This window comes from Syngnathus leptorhynchus, chromosome 13 (genome assembly GCF_054491065.1).
Source record: "Syngnathus leptorhynchus isolate UIUO chromosome 13, UIUO_Slep, whole genome shotgun sequence".
NCBI lineage: Eukaryota > Metazoa > Chordata > Actinopteri > Syngnathiformes > Syngnathidae > Syngnathus > Syngnathus leptorhynchus.
The window spans coordinates 3346302-3363863 of record NC_141207.1 but is presented as its reverse complement, the minus strand read 5'-3'; the positions used below and the strand labels follow the sequence as shown (position 1 = coordinate 3363863).

Sequence of the window (17562 nt, the reverse complement as noted above, 5' to 3'; positions counted from 1 at the left end):
CCGGACTTAATATATACATTTTCTTCGTGGAAAAAAAACGATATTTTACAGACATTTTGTATTAAAGGAAAGACAATCAATGTTAAAACATTTTCTCAATAAACATTTCGTTGATTGTTAGAATATAATGTGGGGGACGCAATAATAACCATAGCCAGAATTGACCCTTACACATTTTTTGAAAGCACCATCCGTTTTCATACACTTTATTTCACGTAATACTGTTCCCGGAATATTATGTTTTTGTTGTTGTTGTTATACTATTTTATTAAACATTTATTCTACACAAACACATAAGGTATAATATACATCCCTTTGCACATAACAACTACAGACAGACAGAGACAGACAGACACAGGCAGACAATAAATAAATAAATAAATAAATAAATAAATAAATAAATAAATAAATAAATAAATAAAGCATACACGATACCAGGGAAAAAAAATACACACATTACAGGGCAACTCTATATCATCCCGGAATATGAAATTCTCCGGAGTACGCTTTAAGAAACAAAACGGAAGTGACGACTTCTGAAATACTTTTCCGTATTAGTAATGTATGAGCAATGCTGAATCGTTTTGTTGTCGAAATCCCTACGAAATTAAATTATTCAGAGTAAAAGTAAGACATTTTTATTTCGATGATTTAAAAATATTTCTTACGCTTGGAGTAACGTGTTTGACCTCTTTACCCAGGATGCACTTGGCACTTGCCATCTTGTCTGGTGGAAGAGAGGCAAGCAGGCAAGCAAGCAAGCAGGCACGCAGCAGCAGCAGCTTCAGCTAGCAGGCAGCCAGCACCCGAGCTTCCAGTTGCGGTGCTCTTGTGGCTATCTGTCAGCTAACAGTCATAAGTAACTTACGACACTCAGAGGCCAAACTTCAACGACTCCTGACGTCTTATTCTCTCTCCGCCGCTGGACTATACTTTTCTACTTGAAGGGTCCGAGAGGAATGTTTACATTATGATTCCACACCTGTTGGCGAAACTAGCTCACTTGAGCTAACTCGGCTAGTCGGCAAATCGAAAAAGACAGAGAAGTGGGCTCAAAAACCGGGCCGGGCCTGCCTCCGACTGAAGTCCCGGGGACAGCTGCTGAACATCTCGGACAAGGGCCTGCTTGTGGCGGGGCTCCCAGGGACACAAGGACGGCTGACCGGGTTCCAGAGAGGCCGGGGTGGAGTGGACACCGCGTGAGGTCTCAGGAGTTTGGGACAATCTTGGACCGTGCTTGTGACTTTTCTCCGAGTGGACTGAGCGAGAGGTAAATGGTATGGAAAAGTGCTGTGGTGGTACGTCTCCGTGTTGTGTCCACCTCCAGTGAATCTATCAGTAGAAGACGGGACGTGCGCCGCTTCGTTTCATGTGGGAATACACTGACTCGACAGAGCAAGCCAACATGTCGAAAATGCCAGCGAAGAAGAAGAGTTGTTTCCAGATCACGAGTGTTACGCAGGCTCAGGTGGCCGCCAACAACACCGCAGACGACACGGAGAGTCTGGACGATCCGGACGAGTCCCGAACAGAAGATGTGTCTTCGGAAATATTCGATGTTTCCCGAGCTGACCTTGCTGTGTGTGATAGGAGCTCGTCCGAGGAAACCTTAAACAACGTGGGGGACACGCAGGAGGGTCAGGCTACTTTGACAGCTCCTGTCAATGGGGGTCTCGTCAATAATAAAAATGCATGCGGCGGTCGTGCGACCCCACAGCATTCGGTAACAAGTGTGCCCAGTGTTCCGCCCCCCACTGCCACTACCGCTGTTGCACCTGCGAATACTTGCAGCTCTCGCTTCAGGGTCATTAAACTCGACCATGGTACGGGTGAGCCTTTCAGAAGAGGGAGATGGACTTGCACTGAGTTCCACGACAAAGACTCTGATTCCAATGGTAATCGGACTGTGGATAGCATCAAGCCAAATGTAACCGTCGATCACGGTACAGAACGGGACAGTGGAATAGGGACCACCAGTAACACTGTAGTCTCCACCAGCACTTCCTCCTCACAGGCTTTGGAGAATGCCGTGGACGACGGCATTCATGCCACTCTTTCTTTAGAGACTGTGCAGCAAGGCTTTGGCTTGGTCCCCCAGATTGGGAGTGGAGCAAGTGCCTTCCAGCCCACAGGGTACTCAACAGCATCTAAACAAACGCATCACGCTCAGGTCAATATGCAACCTGCTGCTCCCCAATTCCTCTCAAATAACCTCAAGGGCGTGCACCAAAGTTCCCTGCAGCAGAAGTCTCCCATTGTGCCGCCCGTTACACAAGTCCAGCACTTTCCTTATTCGAACCATCCCACAAGCCAGCTAGACTACCAGCAGCAGCAGCACTTGGGTTCAAGCACTCTTCCCATAACGCCTCACTCTGTGGGGTCCTTGTCTCCTATCATGCTAGCTGGTTCGGTAGCCCAGGGGCTAAGTGTTGACGTACCCTCCGCCCAGGGCCTCCTGCTCCACATGGCGACAGGAGGTGCCCAACAGCAGCACCTGGTCAACCCTACACAACCCTCGGGTGGGTTAGGCCTTGCCGCCACCTCCTCTGCCGCCAGCGGGGGCCTGAATGTGCCTCTCACAGCGGCCACTACCACTGCTACCCCTACAGGTGGGACGAGTCTGATTCCTGGCACCGGAGGAATCAGCACAGGCTTTCTCACTGGATTCAGTAAGCAGACAGAAGACGGTTGGCCCAAATCTGAAGTCCTACCTCAGCCCAGTGGCAGTGTGATGCCAGTGAAAGACAGTATGAAGCCTTTCATCAGAGAAGGTTTCGGCCTTCCCAGTCCTGCTGTCAACAGCCTCTTTGGCATTCATATAACCATGGATGGTGATGAGGACAGGTAAGATGTTTTGCAGTCGCTACAATTCTAAAAAGCGATTTTGTCCTTTGTGGCCGGCGTGAGTTCAATTCTCATTCGAGGATGGTGTGAATGTGAATAGATGTTGTTTATGGTTAGTTACATTATTTGGGGAGTTTGAAGCATCCTGGGGTTAATAATATCCTTTTAAATGTTGTCTACCCCCTGGCAAAAGTCTTTTCAGCCATGAAAGGATGTCCTTTAGGAAGGTGTTAAGTAAGAGCCTGATTTTTATTTTTATTCCCGAGTGTGACTACGAGACACACCATTCTGCCCCTTTTAGCTCCAAAACGATGTGAATGTTGAGTCTTGCTTACACTACCCCTTCACAAACACACAACAGCGATTTTTAGGGGCTCATCAGCAGGCTCTCATACTGGCTTGAACTACACTGCAATTGGCTTGACTATGTGCACAAGTGAGGAACAGTGCGTTTGCGCACGTTGTCCAAGATAATCACAAAAGGAACAGCCGGTACCTCTTTCTTAGTTGGGAAGGCAGAAACGAAAGTGATGGAAAATGGACCGACATCTTGGCACGCTTGTGTCGCTATGACGATGTTGGCAGCAGGACAGGACATTTAATGGATGTAGAATAAAGAAGGTCACTTTTGCATTAGTCACACAGACATGCACACACCTATGAGGACCACAGAGAGCTTTAAGGCATGTGTGTGTAGGATGACATGGCAGGATGACTGTGTTCTGGTCTGGCACTGAAGTCTTCAGTGTCTTTGTTGACACGACAACGTAGCTAGGTGTTGACCTGTTTCTTGACTCAGTTTTTTGTTTTTTTTTAAATTGTTTAGCCGTCGTAATTTGCCGGTCTTGTCAAAGTCGTACTATTTATTTACACTTTCAATATCTTAGTTCTATTAGTAATTAAAAACTCATTCAAACACGGAGTGTCCCAACAAGCACGTGTTTGGCCAGCTGTTTATCAAGCGCTATCAATAGGATTGTAGTCCTTTTCAATAAAAGGTGGGATGGAATTTATAACCAGCACAATAACATTTACATGATTGAGATTAGGTTGACAATCCGCCACCTCTTAAGCAAACAAGTCAATGAACATGGGCCCAGACATATGTGATAGTCGACGTGCGTCGTCACCGGGAAACCTTGCACACCCGCATGCGCTTGATGTCAGGGAAAGTTGCGGCCTGATAAGGAGCGCTTTCAAATGTCATGTTGCAAAATGGGCTTCATCACAGATGTCAGGTTGCCACCATTGTGACTTTAACGGGAAATTAATTGGAATGATGATCAGGGAGAAAACATTGTGTTCTTTTATTATGGCTATATTTAAGGCAGCAAATATGGCCACAAGGAATCCAGTATCACTCCAATGATTTTCATTTGTTTTCTAATTCTTGTCATATGTGTATATATACACATATATTCCAAATGTTTTATAACACTTCACATCTGACAAATAATCAATTGAATTGAATTCAAAGAATTGAATTCAAAGTGGAAGCACTTGTAATCCACCTCCAAGAACCCTCTTTCTATGATGATTATATCTTCGAAGCTAGAAATACAGAAGACTCCCAGTCAACTCCCCAAAAATATTTTCCATATTTTATCAGACAAAGACTTCCACAACGGTGAGATATCAGGACGTGCACATGTGTTATGTATTTATAGTGTCGCGGTGCCCCTCCCTCCATTCTCCCTCTTGGCAGTTTGACAGTCTAAGGGGGGTGGAGGTGGGGTGGGGGTCTCGGTTGCAATGACCATGTGTTGCTGGTGGCAAATGGATTGCTGCCATGGCCTGGACACAAGGGAATAGCTCATTTTCCACTGATAGCTGGGCTGCCTTAACTTCCAAGGGAGAAATTCTTGGAGCCTTGAATAGCTTGGATTGTCATCTTGAGCACCTGGCTTTCTGCCAGCTTGATTTTGGACCACTGGACCACTAGCTGTTCATGGAAATATCTCACCACCCCCAGTCCCTACTTAACTCCAGTTGGTTCCTCAGTACAATATTTATTAGGGATGTTCAATACCACCTTTTTTCCAGACCGATCACAACGCTCAAATACCAAGTAACTAAAACCACTAGTACTTTTAAACGTATAATTTCTGTAGAACCAATGACAGATACTTTCAAAGGAATCCCTTTTATACTTCTGACAAAAGGCTGAACACACATTGTGCAGTAAAGAATTTGATTTCAAAAGAAAACACAATTCATTCTCATTTAGGAAGAATTGCTAATAAATTGAATTAATTGATCAAATGTCTTTCAAAATAAGTTGAAGGGCAAAATGATAGAGGTTAAACTGTCAAGAATGGCACTACAAAGTTGCAAAATAGGGCTGGGTGATACAACTAAAAAGCAAGCACAAATTTACATTTTTCATATTAGCTGGTATGAAATATTTACTTTGACAAATTTTTCAGGTGTTAATGTTAGGACGTCTCACAGTGCAGGGATTGTGGATTCAATTCCGGATTCGGCCTTCCTGTGTGGAGTTTGCGTGTTCTCCCCATACCTGCGTGGGTTTCCACCGGGTACTCTGGTTTCCTCCCACATTCCAAAAACGCGCTTGGTAGGCTTGTCCCCTGTATGAAATTACTGTATACAGTGCCATCAAACTCCAAACAGGTTCTTGGTTGGATAAGATATGGTGGCAGGTTGCATCTGTTCCAGGAATGAGAAGTGTCCTTAAACTGCTGGTGTTTATTGGGTTTTCCAAAATACTCTGAGGTCTGAACTGGTTCGACCCATCTTTTGAGGAGTTCCAGTATGTTAAGTATGCACGGCTCATTTCAAAGCCAGTCCTTAGACCAAAGAGAGAACCTGTTGACAGCTGCTTGTTACCAGCCTGTACTTGCTATGTTGAGCTATGTGTGACGTTCCCGTGTGTTTGTGCGCGTCACAGTTTCTCCAAGGTATGGTCACAGTTAGTCGGGTGATCAATTGTTAGCACCCAACACACCCGTAGCTCACCGCCATTTTGCCTTGGTGTCACTCACATGCGGCTGTTGTGCCTGATTGTGGCTTATGCGCTATTAGATGATAGATTTTGTGTCAAAGTCATGATTTCCTCTACTCTTTACGCTGAAAAATATTAATTCCACTGTTGTGCATGTTTACAGCGCTTTTAATACTTCTAAAGGATGGTCGCGGATCTGGTCTTGGGCCTCACCTCGTTAGGTCAAATGAAGAACGCAGTTAAGCCATCTCTCTTTAAAATATGTAGTTGTCGTAACCATGCATTCCAATGAGAGCGGGGGACTCTCGACTGGAACAAGGACGTTACAGTGCCTTGGAGATGTCTGAATCGTTACTAATGAGGATGTGAAGAAAGCATGGCGGCCAGCTGCAGTTGAGTCATTCATTCTTCTCTCTGTTTGCTCCTTTCCTTTCATTGGGTGTCATCCACTGTTCTGATTCACTCTGACTGTTTGTGGTGTAGAAGATTGTGGGATTTTCCACAAAGACATTCTTGTTTAAGAACACGTTGCAAGTCAAAAGCTCTCTCTACCTATGATCGACAAATATTTAAGTGAACCGATTCTTACAATAACTGCTTCCCCTTTTTTTCTCAAACCATCTCCAGTCATCAGCATTTTACAACTTTTGCTCCTTTTTTCTTAGAATGTAAGTTTGAGTGAGTAAGTGGATATGATTCATTGTGGCTAGATGACCTACTAACACTTGATTGATATCTATAAATGCGACCTCAAATAGATGGTACGTTTACTGCTCACCAACCAAACCATCTGTTTATTTCTAACTTGTCAGCCACCGTCCTTTACAATGTGGTTTCGACTGACGTTGAAAGTCTGGAAATGCACGTTGTCTGTCCTTTTACCATTGTTATCGAGGAGCACGTTTCATCCAAGAATCTTAAAGCATGAATGACCATCTATTGGCGGGCATCAGGTTTCAGTATTATTACGCTTTATTTCATGGCCTTGAGATGCTGCCAAATACACTACATCACTCTGGCAAAAGAAAGGAAAATGTCACAAAGGCTTAATAAGACATATTTTAAGCCAAGGTAACTTTGGGTCATTAATGCAATGTCCAAAAGACACACCCAGTGTCAAAGGAGTTGGCTGCAATTTGTCACAGGAAGTTGCTAGTATTGGACTTGACCTAGATATACAAATGCCCAGGCAACCAGTAAGAAGACGACTTGTTTGCAAGAAACTGCACCAAAGCCAGGATCTGAAGTTAGACATTACAAGTTTGGAATTATAGCTCCTTTTACTGACTGTTAGAGATGAAACGTACTTGATATGTTTACCCAACAGACACCAGCCGTTTATAATATGGATTACGATTCAGATCAGTTATACAGGGTATGATGCAACGAGTTTGTTGTTGAACGTAAACGTCTTACAATATTGATGACATTTTCCGTGTTGTAAATGTGGAAATTCCTTCAAAGAGATTCGTCACACTTGAGCAGTGGTTAACATGTACTAACATGTCAAATCTCACTGTTCAAGGTAATGAAATTCAAAGAAACAACAAATCATCCGCAACATCAAACACATTTATACATTTGGAACTTTTGAATTGAATTCAGTTGTGTACCAACGCATCATGTTAATCGAAAGCTGTTTTCTTATTCAAATCACGTTTCATGACGCCCTTACTGCTTATTCTGTAAACATGAGATTGTCACTGTTGTGTGTAGTATTTAGAATCTTTCCAAGTAAAAATAATTCAATAATATTCACCATGTTTAGGGAAATTGAGCAATCAGGATGATTTTGCTGCCTCAGGCTGGCATTCTGCTGAATAATCCACCCTTGATGGTAATATACTGACTCATCATTAGTCACATTAACGATTATGTGAAAGTTGAAATGAAAGCCTTTTTTTTTTTTTTAATGACAAGGCTCAGATTTCCGTTTACATTATTTTCACTCTTACCTTTCCTGCAAAGCCGAGCTTGTTTTGTTTATTTCGTTTATTTATAAACGATGTACAAAACAACACCACTTTATGAAGCATTGTGTCATGGTGCAATCTCGGGCAATGAGAAAGATTGAGTTTTTCCATCCTTAGCTGCGTAACAAGGACTTAGACTTAATCAGGTACCGGCTGCAAGCTTGGACCCTTGCAGAGGGTCGCGTCCGTTTTTATATTTTGTTTTAGTTTTATTATGGAGCAGGGGGGAAGGGTTCTCAGTCCCATCCCATGGTATGTACCGTATTTTCCGCACTATTAAGTGCACTTAAAAACTTAAAGTTTACTCAAAAAACCATAGTGCACAATAACCACAAATACGGTACCCATATCACAATAGGATGAGAACTCCAAACATAGCATCATGTCCATGTTTTGATAGCCTGCCATAAATATTGGCACCCCTGATTTAGATGTGGTCTTGAGTTTCTAATAAATCCTTCCACCCCTGAAATAATATGAAGGAAAGAGGAAAAGCCAACTTTGAATCCAAATTGTTTTATTCTGTGGAAACGAAATTGTGTGTACCACAATTATTAGCACCCCTGATGTTAAAACTTTGTACAACCCCATTGTCATGTCAAGTTACATAATATTCCATCTCATCCTATAGTCCCTTAGGCTCTGCTTAACAACCTGTTTGAAAAGGTTTGTTATACAATACAAACATGGAATTTTTGATTGACAGGAGTTTTAATTTCAATCCCTTGTAAACCACACATCATAGGACCATAGATCGGTCCTTCACATGTGACAGTTGGGTGCAACTTAGCCTCTGGCATCTCACAGGAGACCCTTTCTTGACACCCTGTTGCACCATGGTAACTGAGCTTGTTTTCAGAGTATATTGTTGGACGGATTTTAGTCCAAGTATCTCACTCTATCCCCATGGCTGTCTTTTTTTTTGTGGATGGGTACTCTGCGGTTTATCAGAGACTTCATATTCATGTCTGCTCTTTGTCTTTCATCGGGGCTGCCCCAGCAAGATGACTCGATTCTCTGGCTGCAATGCATTCAAACCATTTTTGTTCATCGTTTTAATTGCAAAACCTGCTTCAGTGTATGAAAAGCATCTTGGAACATAGCAAGTTCATCAACTGAGATTCCACTGATGCATTTGCAAACAAGTCATTGTGCTTACAAACTTTCCCCTACTGTAGCAATAAAACCACGTTTTTGCCTTGTTAATATGGCTGCGCTCACAGAGGTTGCAGTTAGGGAGATCTTAAAACTCACAGCATTGACATGCCTCACCAATGTGTGAGGACAAGGTCCCGGGCTGGTCACGGTACAATCGTTCAGGCATAGATAACGCTTGCATTGGTTCTGATATGGAAAGTTAACTGTAAACCAACCAGCAGTTCCGACAGTGTTAACAGTTCTCTTTCGATTCCTGCTTTTGTTTTTTTTGGTTCCTCTTTGACTACCCAGGATCTGGTTGAATGATCACTCCATTGACCTCTGGCACCCTCACTTATTGACATTTCCTCGCTTTCCCGCTCAAAGAATATCTCATTCCGTTCCTTTACCTCATGTTTCTTTTTTCACTTTCTATAAAAACGCAGGAACGTTTTCACTACTTTCTACCAGGCTTTCCGGCCTCGCTGATAACGAGGGTCAAAGCCTATCAACAATAGGTATGAGCTCGGATGTGTTTGCTTGTTTGTTTGTGTGGCCCGGAGTGACTGCCTCAGTACCCAGTCGACGCACTCAAGTAACCTACTAAAATTAGTCCACCAGTACTCTTTTATTACTTTGACATTTATGTGATGCAAAGGTGTCATTTCCTAACATGTAGTTCAGTTTATTTGATGACGTGAGGACAGATCAGTATAAATCTTGGTTATGTAATTTGTTGACACTTGGCAATTGTTGGAAATGGGGAGTATCACGCTACATGTCAACAGTTGCGTCATTTTCACCTGGAATTAAATACAGTTTTAACAATGCGCAATGGCTACCAACAAGGCCATGGCTTCTACCAGTCGTTCTCTAGTTTTGTTGAATAGCAAAGAACTCAGCCATTGTTCGGAACAGAGCAATCATTTAATTCCCCTAATAGACTTTCAGGTCTATTTGAAGGCGCTAGTTGCCAAATCAAATGACTTGTCACTGTGGGTATTTCAGTCACTGAATTGTTATAACGCATGGAGATAAATAGATAAATAGCATTACGCTCTCGTAAATGTCAATGCAATTGGTAACAGTCTTCGCAGCTTCTAAGCCATCAGTGATAACGTTTTGTCAGTCACAAGCCATTGGTGGTCGGGATAGCTGAGGGTCAAGAGATTTTAGCACCGCGCAGAGTAGATCATACTAAAATAACACAACCAAGCTATGGTAGATGATGTATTTCCCCCCCGAAGTCTGTCATTTATATTCTCAGACGCGAATCTGATTAGTATTCATTTTGCATTCTTGGCTGGTTGGTTCCCTTGCATTGTATAAAAGACAATGAGACTGAAGCTTTGAGGGTTATTGAGGGTGGAGCCTGCAGAATAGTTGCACGCACTCAGGTTGTGTTATGAATGACAGATAAGTCAAATATTTGCTGCTGTGTCGATAAGAGAAAAAAAAAAAACCCTGATCAGTTGACTTTTGGACTGCTGCCAATCCTTGATGTTTACATAGTACCGCTATAGGCCATTGCCTTGATTGACTTTCTGCTCGGGTACGGCTGCCATCATAAATAGACGAGGCACGTGTTTAAAAAGGGCCAGAATGGAGAGACGCCCTCCGGGAAACTTGAAACACATTGTGGCAGTTGGAAGTGTTGATTGAGTTGTGTCCACTTTAGCAGAGTCAAACCAAATGTTCATAATGTATGCCTCAAAGTACGCGAGTTGCAGAGGGACATTTGCTCTCAGACACTTGTTTTTTTTTAAATTTCTTTAACACTTTGTCCTGTATTGTATGAAATTAATTCATTCCCATGAACTCAATTAGGGATTTGAGAATGTTATGTAAAAGGGCTTGAAATGTGCTTCAATAGAAAAGTCGCAAAATGTACCTTTAGAGTTATGAGCTGAGGTCACCGCCGTTTAAACATAGTGTTACTAATATTGTAACTGGAATAAGTGATGTCACTAACATTCAATTAAATGTTTCCAACAGTACCAACTGTTTACGTAACACTCCTTTATTTTATTTTTTTTTCCCTCCCAAAATACTGTCATCGGAACAGAATCAATTGGAATCACATTGTTGACCAAAAATTAAAACCACAATAACTGTAACCCAACCCAATTCAATTGTTTCGTTCTTCAAAGACTTTGAGTACATCATTTTTTTTGACGGAGGAATTGATGTGGCGCTATCTTAAAAGTCCTCTTATGTAACTTGCCAGCAGGTCTTAAAGTTTCTACTATTCAAAAGGTAACATTTGCATCTTGTCAACTTTATCTTTGGAAACTTGGATGGCATTTGACCTGTATTAATACCACAAGCGTTTACTGAGCGCACGTCTCCCTTGACCAGCGTCCTGTTGCTTCACACTTGCTCAGTTAAATGCTTGTCATGCTCAGGAATTTCCTATCTCAAGCATCAATGTTTCTATTCAGCTTTCAGCAAACTCCGTAACTGGGCAAGTAAAAATTAACAAAAAATTTCCCTCAAGCTGTAGATGTAGGCAATCAGTCGGCAGCAAAACAATTTCCATTTCAAAATGTGACTGATTAAGTAATATCCCAGCTGACATGTCAATACAAGCTTTTAAAGTCACCGTGTCCAATGATATTAGATGGACTCAAAGCATCTTCTTCAATCCTCAAAGAGAACCTTCTTGATCTCGTGATGACTTTGGACTAAACAACCATAAACATGGACTCCTGGTGTGTTGGCAAATTGAGCCTTGTCACACAACACCTCGCATATGTCGTCAGGAGCCAAGTGGTGGAGTGCTAACTGCAAACATTGCTGTCCCTATGCAAGGGCTTTAAAAATAAGACTTCATATCCCAATCAACAAAATGGCTCAAGCTAAAATTGTTGGTCTTTTAGCAAATTGTGGACTGCTTAAGGGCTTTGATTATTTCTCATGACCTCCGCCATCCCGAGTCTGGGGATTATGTAATGAGTATCAGGCCAGTTCCTTCTGTATGTTTTTGAGGAAGCTATGGGGGCTGTACACACACACACATTAATGACTCTTAGTTTCATGTTAGGAAAATAAAACATCAATCCACAGACAAGGCGTCCCTCATCCAGGTCAGATTTTGTTTAGTCTTCGTTGTCTATACGCGAGCCTCCGTATTGGTAGACAACACATCCTACAATCTTTTTGTTCCTGGGCACATATTCACATTATTCCGACATCCTCCAATTGTCACCATTGACCTCATGATACAATGCAACTATTTGTCCACGTTATTTATTCAACAAAGGTCAGGGGATTTGAAATGTGTTTAATGATGTTTGTAAGACTCAAACATATTTTACATCTGATTTGAAATTAAATAAACTGAAACTTGTCTTTCATGTGCTATTTTCTGCTAATTGAGAATAAATTGTCAGTAATGATTGAAAACACGAGAAGCCATTTCAAAAGCAATTGACGATTCAATTTTGTTTGCAAAAAATAAACGTTTTTGTATGCACAATTAAAAAACATAGTTTTTAAGCATAATTAGATCGCACCACCAAACCCTCTTCTTAAAAAAAAAAAAAAAAAACCTTAGTGGAAACCGCGCATGTTTTTTTCCACTAGTACTCTAGTACTTTAACTTATTACTTTGAATTGTGAAATTGGAAACTTTGCTGACACCATCTGGTGATGTCCCCAAACTGCACCTTGAAGATAACAGAACTTGTAGAGCAACAGTAAGTCATCGGTGAGCGTGCTCCTCTGTTGTTGTTTTAGTCCTCTCCCTCCCATCTATTGTTTTGAAATCCACTCAGGTCTCATTTGTCCAGCTGCCCCCCCACCCCCCACTGGGAGTATTTGTATGATTTTGGGACAGGGACGTGTGCCGGTCCATCTGTGTGCGAGTGGAGAGCTCATTGATTTATGTGACGCCATGGTGAGTCATGTGATGTGGTGACATGTGCTTGTTGTCTCATGCCGTCTTTATGTAAAGTCTATTTACAGTGGTGAACTTGGAGTGTGCCTGTAGGACCCCCTCCTATGAATAGATGTTCCACAGAAAAGTTGGTACTGAACCCAAAAGCTTGTAGAAACAAATTGCCTGGACACCCTCCGGTTCTTGCCGTGTCGTGTCACAGCATGACGTTGGCTCTGACACAGATGTTTGGCTCGGGAAAAACTGGCCTCGAGGCCGGAGGTGTCCGCGGATGGAATGTGCTGAAGGTCCTGTTGGAGGATGCGCGTGTGGACGTCTTTGCAATCTGTAGGGACAGGCCCATGTGGAGGTTAGCGCAGCAAGAGGTCCTTATATAAACCACCACGTGTCTTTCTTCCTGAATAAGATGTACGGGGTGTTTTGTTTTTGTTGGAAACGGAATTAAAACAAATTAGATGAGGGGATTTTGTCTGCCTTTGCGCAAGAAGAATCTCAGTCGGTAAACTAATTTGAATCCAGCCGGCCTTGTCTCTCCTCTCGCTGGTGTCACAGAAGAAAAACACATTTCAAGCAAAGTTGGATTTGAAACATTTTCTCTCCCATTGTGAATAGTTGGTCTTTTTAAGGGCGGAATGTGTTCACCTTGTTTATCAGGGCCTCAAATCACACAGCTACTGTGGAATGCCACAAATTCAAATTGTTCTCGGCATTCATGGACTCTGAATTAAAAAAAAAACAACTCAGGTGAGATGAAACACCGCTTGTAATTCATGATTAGGTGATTGATTAGTTTTTTTCCATTTTCATTATTTGAAAATATAAAAAAAATATTTGACCTGTATTTAATGCAAATATAGTGTATGAATTCAGTCAAATGTAATTTTAGTGGGTTGTTTGTCCGACAGTGGAATTTAGAAGACTTAAATGGGTCACAAAGTTTGAATGGTCAAAAAGGGGTTCAGAAGATTTCTTTGGGATCAATGTCATGTGAAAGTAAACGTGAAGTAACTGATCCAACTGTTGACCTTCAATGTTATTTGTTTTGTGGCAAGAAGAAACATAAAGCAGTCATTTGAAATGGGGGAGAGAAAAAAAAGAATTCACTCTTGGCCACGAGAGTCACAGTGGACTATTTCTGTCAAGATCCTGATTTAAAATATAACCTGCAAAGAAATCCACTTCGCTGTACAAGTAGGCGTCCTGCTTGCTCAACTCCTCCCCTGTGATTGCTTCCCATGTGACCAAGCGAGCTGCCTTTTAAAACAGTCCTTGTCTTGTGTTCTCCTACTGGATACATAGCGACGGGACGGCCAAGTAGAAACAGTTAATCGCTAAAAACTACCTGGACACTTGACTTCTTGTGTTTTTTGTGTGTGTGTGTGGAGTGTTGCTAAGATGCGCTGCACAATGAGCTACAGTCTTTCGTGTTCGCCGGGGTCTTCTCCCACATATTCCGGACGCTTGATGCCTTACAGAGCGAGATGCGGCAGGTATATATATATTAAAAAAAAAACTTTCGAAACGTTTGTCTTTAAAAAAAAAAAAATATTTAAGTGTGTTTGTGTGGCTCTTGTCTTCACCCGATTTGTACCGCGCGTCATGTAACCCGAATGTGTGTTTTTGCGCGAGGGTCGTCTACGTGCGTTACGTGCGGTGGTCATCCAGCGTGCTGGATGTGAGCTCTTGCACGTCGCGTTTTGTTGTTGTTGTTAAACGATGCTCATTTAAATTCGTTTTTTTGTTTCCCCCCAAAGGTATTGTTGCATTAGTTGTTTAAACGATCACCATCATTACAGCTTCCCCTTGTGGCCAAATCAATAAAAAATAAAAACGCATTGAATTTATAGTGCGCTTTTCTATAGTTTACTCAAAGTAAATATTTTCAACTTTATTGAGCCTAAACACAGATAGACAACAACTCTCACAGTACAACACTTGTTAATTGTCAATTTAAATGTGATTAAATATGGGTCTATATGGAGTTACCTGCGATAGGCCTCTGTATTTGGTGATTAGGACACATTACATGGCCTGGCTTGATATTTTAGTTTCCAGCTGCTTAGTGGCCGCTGGGTTAGCTTGACAGAAAAGCAGACAGCATTTAAAACCACTCCAGGGAATTATAGTGAGGAAATTTGTGTCACTCTTTGGTTTCCGCGAGCTGCTTAACGGAAGTGATGAGTGATATGATTGTGAATTGCGTGGTGTGTCGATGTGAAGCATGTGGTGAGATGTGTGGTTCTCATGTGTTTTGTTGTTTTTTCCTCTCCACAGTGCATCCGGTGCCAGCGTAGTTGCCATCGACAACAAGATTGAACAGGCCATGGTGAGTTTTTCCAGTGTGAGCGGGTTTTGCTTATTTCAAGATTTAACACATTACCACGCGTTTGCTTACGAGGAGTACAACAATATCTTCGGTGATTGTCACAAACGTAGTACCAAATTTGATCAAATAGTCCATTGGCCCAAATTCTATTATAATTTATTTATAATCCTGATGTTTCCTCAGGATTTGGTTAAGAGCCACCTAATGTACGCCGTCCGCGAGGAGGTGGAGGTGCTGAAGGAGCAGATCAAGGAGCTGTACGAGCGCAACTCCATGCTGGAGCGCGAGAACGCCGTGCTTAAGTCGTTGGCCAACTCGGATCAGCTCAACCATCTTTCCAGCCACGGCAGCACGTCGCCCCCGCAGCAGCAGCAGCAGCAACATGCGGCCATTACAAACAACACCACCACCCCTTTGACACACCTCGAGGGGGCTCAGAGCATCCCCCACCAGCCCAACATCACCTCGGCGTGATCCCCTCCCTACCCGGCTCGCACCCAAACGCATCCACCGTTCCATAACCCTCAATTCCACACCTCTGTCGAGCATAGACAAAAAGCATACCGTCCCTACAACGCTGCGCTGCGTTCGTTGTGCTCCACTCGAGGGACATCATCTTGAAAGAGAGCCATCGTCACTCCTCGCAAAGTCTTATTGAAAACGACAAGCTGAAGTGAGACGGTGGCACAAGGGAGCAGGAGCACGGAGGTGGCGGTGGGGCAACAAGTGGTCCAAAAGGACAGTCAATGCGAGACATGTGGGATGGCCCCAGTGGCAAGTGAAGCTCCTGCAATGTCAGCGTCCACACGCCACATCATTCACGGGGGCCGGAAGTGACCAAGGGATGAGTCATCATCAGCAGAGGCGTCCGGCGGAGCAAGTCCAGTGCCTCCTTCATGATATGCTGCAACATAAAGCTTACTTTAGTCGTTTCCTCAGAGCCACCATCCTTTCATTATTAGTTCACGTTTAGTAATTGCATTTATTTATTTCAGGGCTGCTATTTTCATAATGTCACGAACAATGTCACAAAAGACAAAAAAAAAGTCTATTGTCTCTTTTTAGAATCTTGTCTGGACGTTTTGGTAGTCTCTCGCAAAAAAAGCAAAGTGTCAGTGAGGGAAGCGGAGGGTAGGAAAGAAACACTAAAGCAGAACTCGCATGAGTTGAAATCCAGGTTGAATGTATATTTTGTAACGTATTCAGAGTGAAACACGGTATGTACAGTACAGGAGAGGAAAATCTGCCAATAAATGAAATATGTGCTGGGAGGTTTTTGATAAAGCAAACTATTAAATCTTCTTTGTCTAAATGGGTAGAAACAAAACAAAAGATTAGGGGCTTGGTTGGGGGATGAAAAGCTGTGAAATTGTTGGACCTATTTTATAACCAAAGACGCAACGCTGTGTAAGTCTTTTTCTGTTTTCACCCCTTTATTATTTTTCTTTTTTGAAAGGCACACTGTCTCCCTTTATTTTTTTTTTTATTTGGCTCTTTTGCATGACCTGCATGCCCTATACGCAAACCACTTTCTTAAAGTCATGTTTTTAAATTCAGCACTCAATTTGTGTTCTCTGTCAGCGCGTTTGTCTGCGGCTATAGTTGTGATGAAAGGGAACAAATGCAGCGGAATTGACGGAGAAGAGAGAAAAATGAGCCATTTTTTTTTTATTACATTACAGATTTTAATGTATTTAACAAAGTTAGCATTTAAATTTTGATTGTAGCATACCAACACACCCTTAAAATAAAAAATAAAAACTTGCGTAATTACATAATTTACAGACCATAAGGAAACTGAACGATTTCTTAACTTGAAGCTGGAACCCAGTCAGCGGTGACATTTTGGGATGTTCATTGCATCACCTGCTGTCGTCAGGGGATACAGATGTGGTCTATGTGGCTTAGAACCAAACCAAAATACTTGGAGATTGTACGAGTTATCTTACTACAAGATGGGCTCCGTTTTATTTTATTTTTTATTAAACCACAAATGCGTTTATTCCTCTCTTTGTTTTCCTTGTGTTTAATTTGAAGGAGATGCTGCGTACATGCCAAGTGTACTGTGCGGAAGTGATCACTGAGCCTTGGAGAAAAATCTTAACGATACCCTTGTAATGTGCTGTTCAGACATTTTAATTTTCAGACTATAATAAATGACTGTTTTATTAAGAACGTGTGTATGTATCTTTATCTAGCATAAGACTTAGAACAGGTCATTTAACATTTAACCTCTTAACACACAGCATATTGACAATTTTCCCATGGAAGAGTAAAAATACCAAATGGCATCGGGCCACCCACAAAAAGTATTACCTAATACCGGATCACCACTCTGACTGAATGTTGTCTTTGTTTTTGCCCTGAAGTTGTTTTGAGTATTTTTATGTGTTGCCCTAAAATTGCTCGCCCTTCGATTTCA

At 42.1% G+C, this 17562-nt stretch overlaps 1 protein-coding gene across 3 annotated transcripts; it reads left to right on the top strand.

The window, feature by feature from the left end:
* Positions 1–534: 534 nt before the first annotated feature.
* On the top strand, positions 535–17315 carry tsc22d2 (TSC22 domain family 2). Of its 3 annotated transcripts, XM_085928171.1 has the most exons (5): positions 535–627; positions 702–2519; positions 2610–2844; positions 15089–15140; positions 15324–17315. In XM_085928171.1, the coding sequence occupies exons 2-5, from the start codon at positions 1370–1372 to the stop codon at positions 15612–15614; spliced, it is 1728 nt and encodes a 575-aa protein (XP_085784297.1). In that variant the 5' UTR covers positions 535–627; positions 702–1369; the 3' UTR covers positions 15615–17315. The 3 variants fall into 3 exon arrangements, with proteins under 3 accessions (XP_085784297.1, XP_085784294.1, XP_085784295.1); XM_085928168.1 differs by having other exon boundaries at positions 702–2844; XM_085928169.1 differs by having other exon boundaries at positions 546–2844.
* Positions 17316–17562: the final 247 nt, after the last annotated feature.

Coding starts and splice junctions, on each gene's coding strand:
- tsc22d2 (XM_085928168.1), top strand. CDS start 1,370: ATGTGGGAATACACTGACTCGACAGAGCAAGCCAACATGTCGAAAATG. Junction 2,845..15,088: donor ATGGATGGTGATGAGGACAG/GTAAGATGTTTT, acceptor TCCTCTCCACAG/TGCATCCGGTGCCAGCGTAG. Junction 15,141..15,323: donor ACAAGATTGAACAGGCCATG/GTGAGTTTTTCC, acceptor ATGTTTCCTCAG/GATTTGGTTAAGAGCCACCT.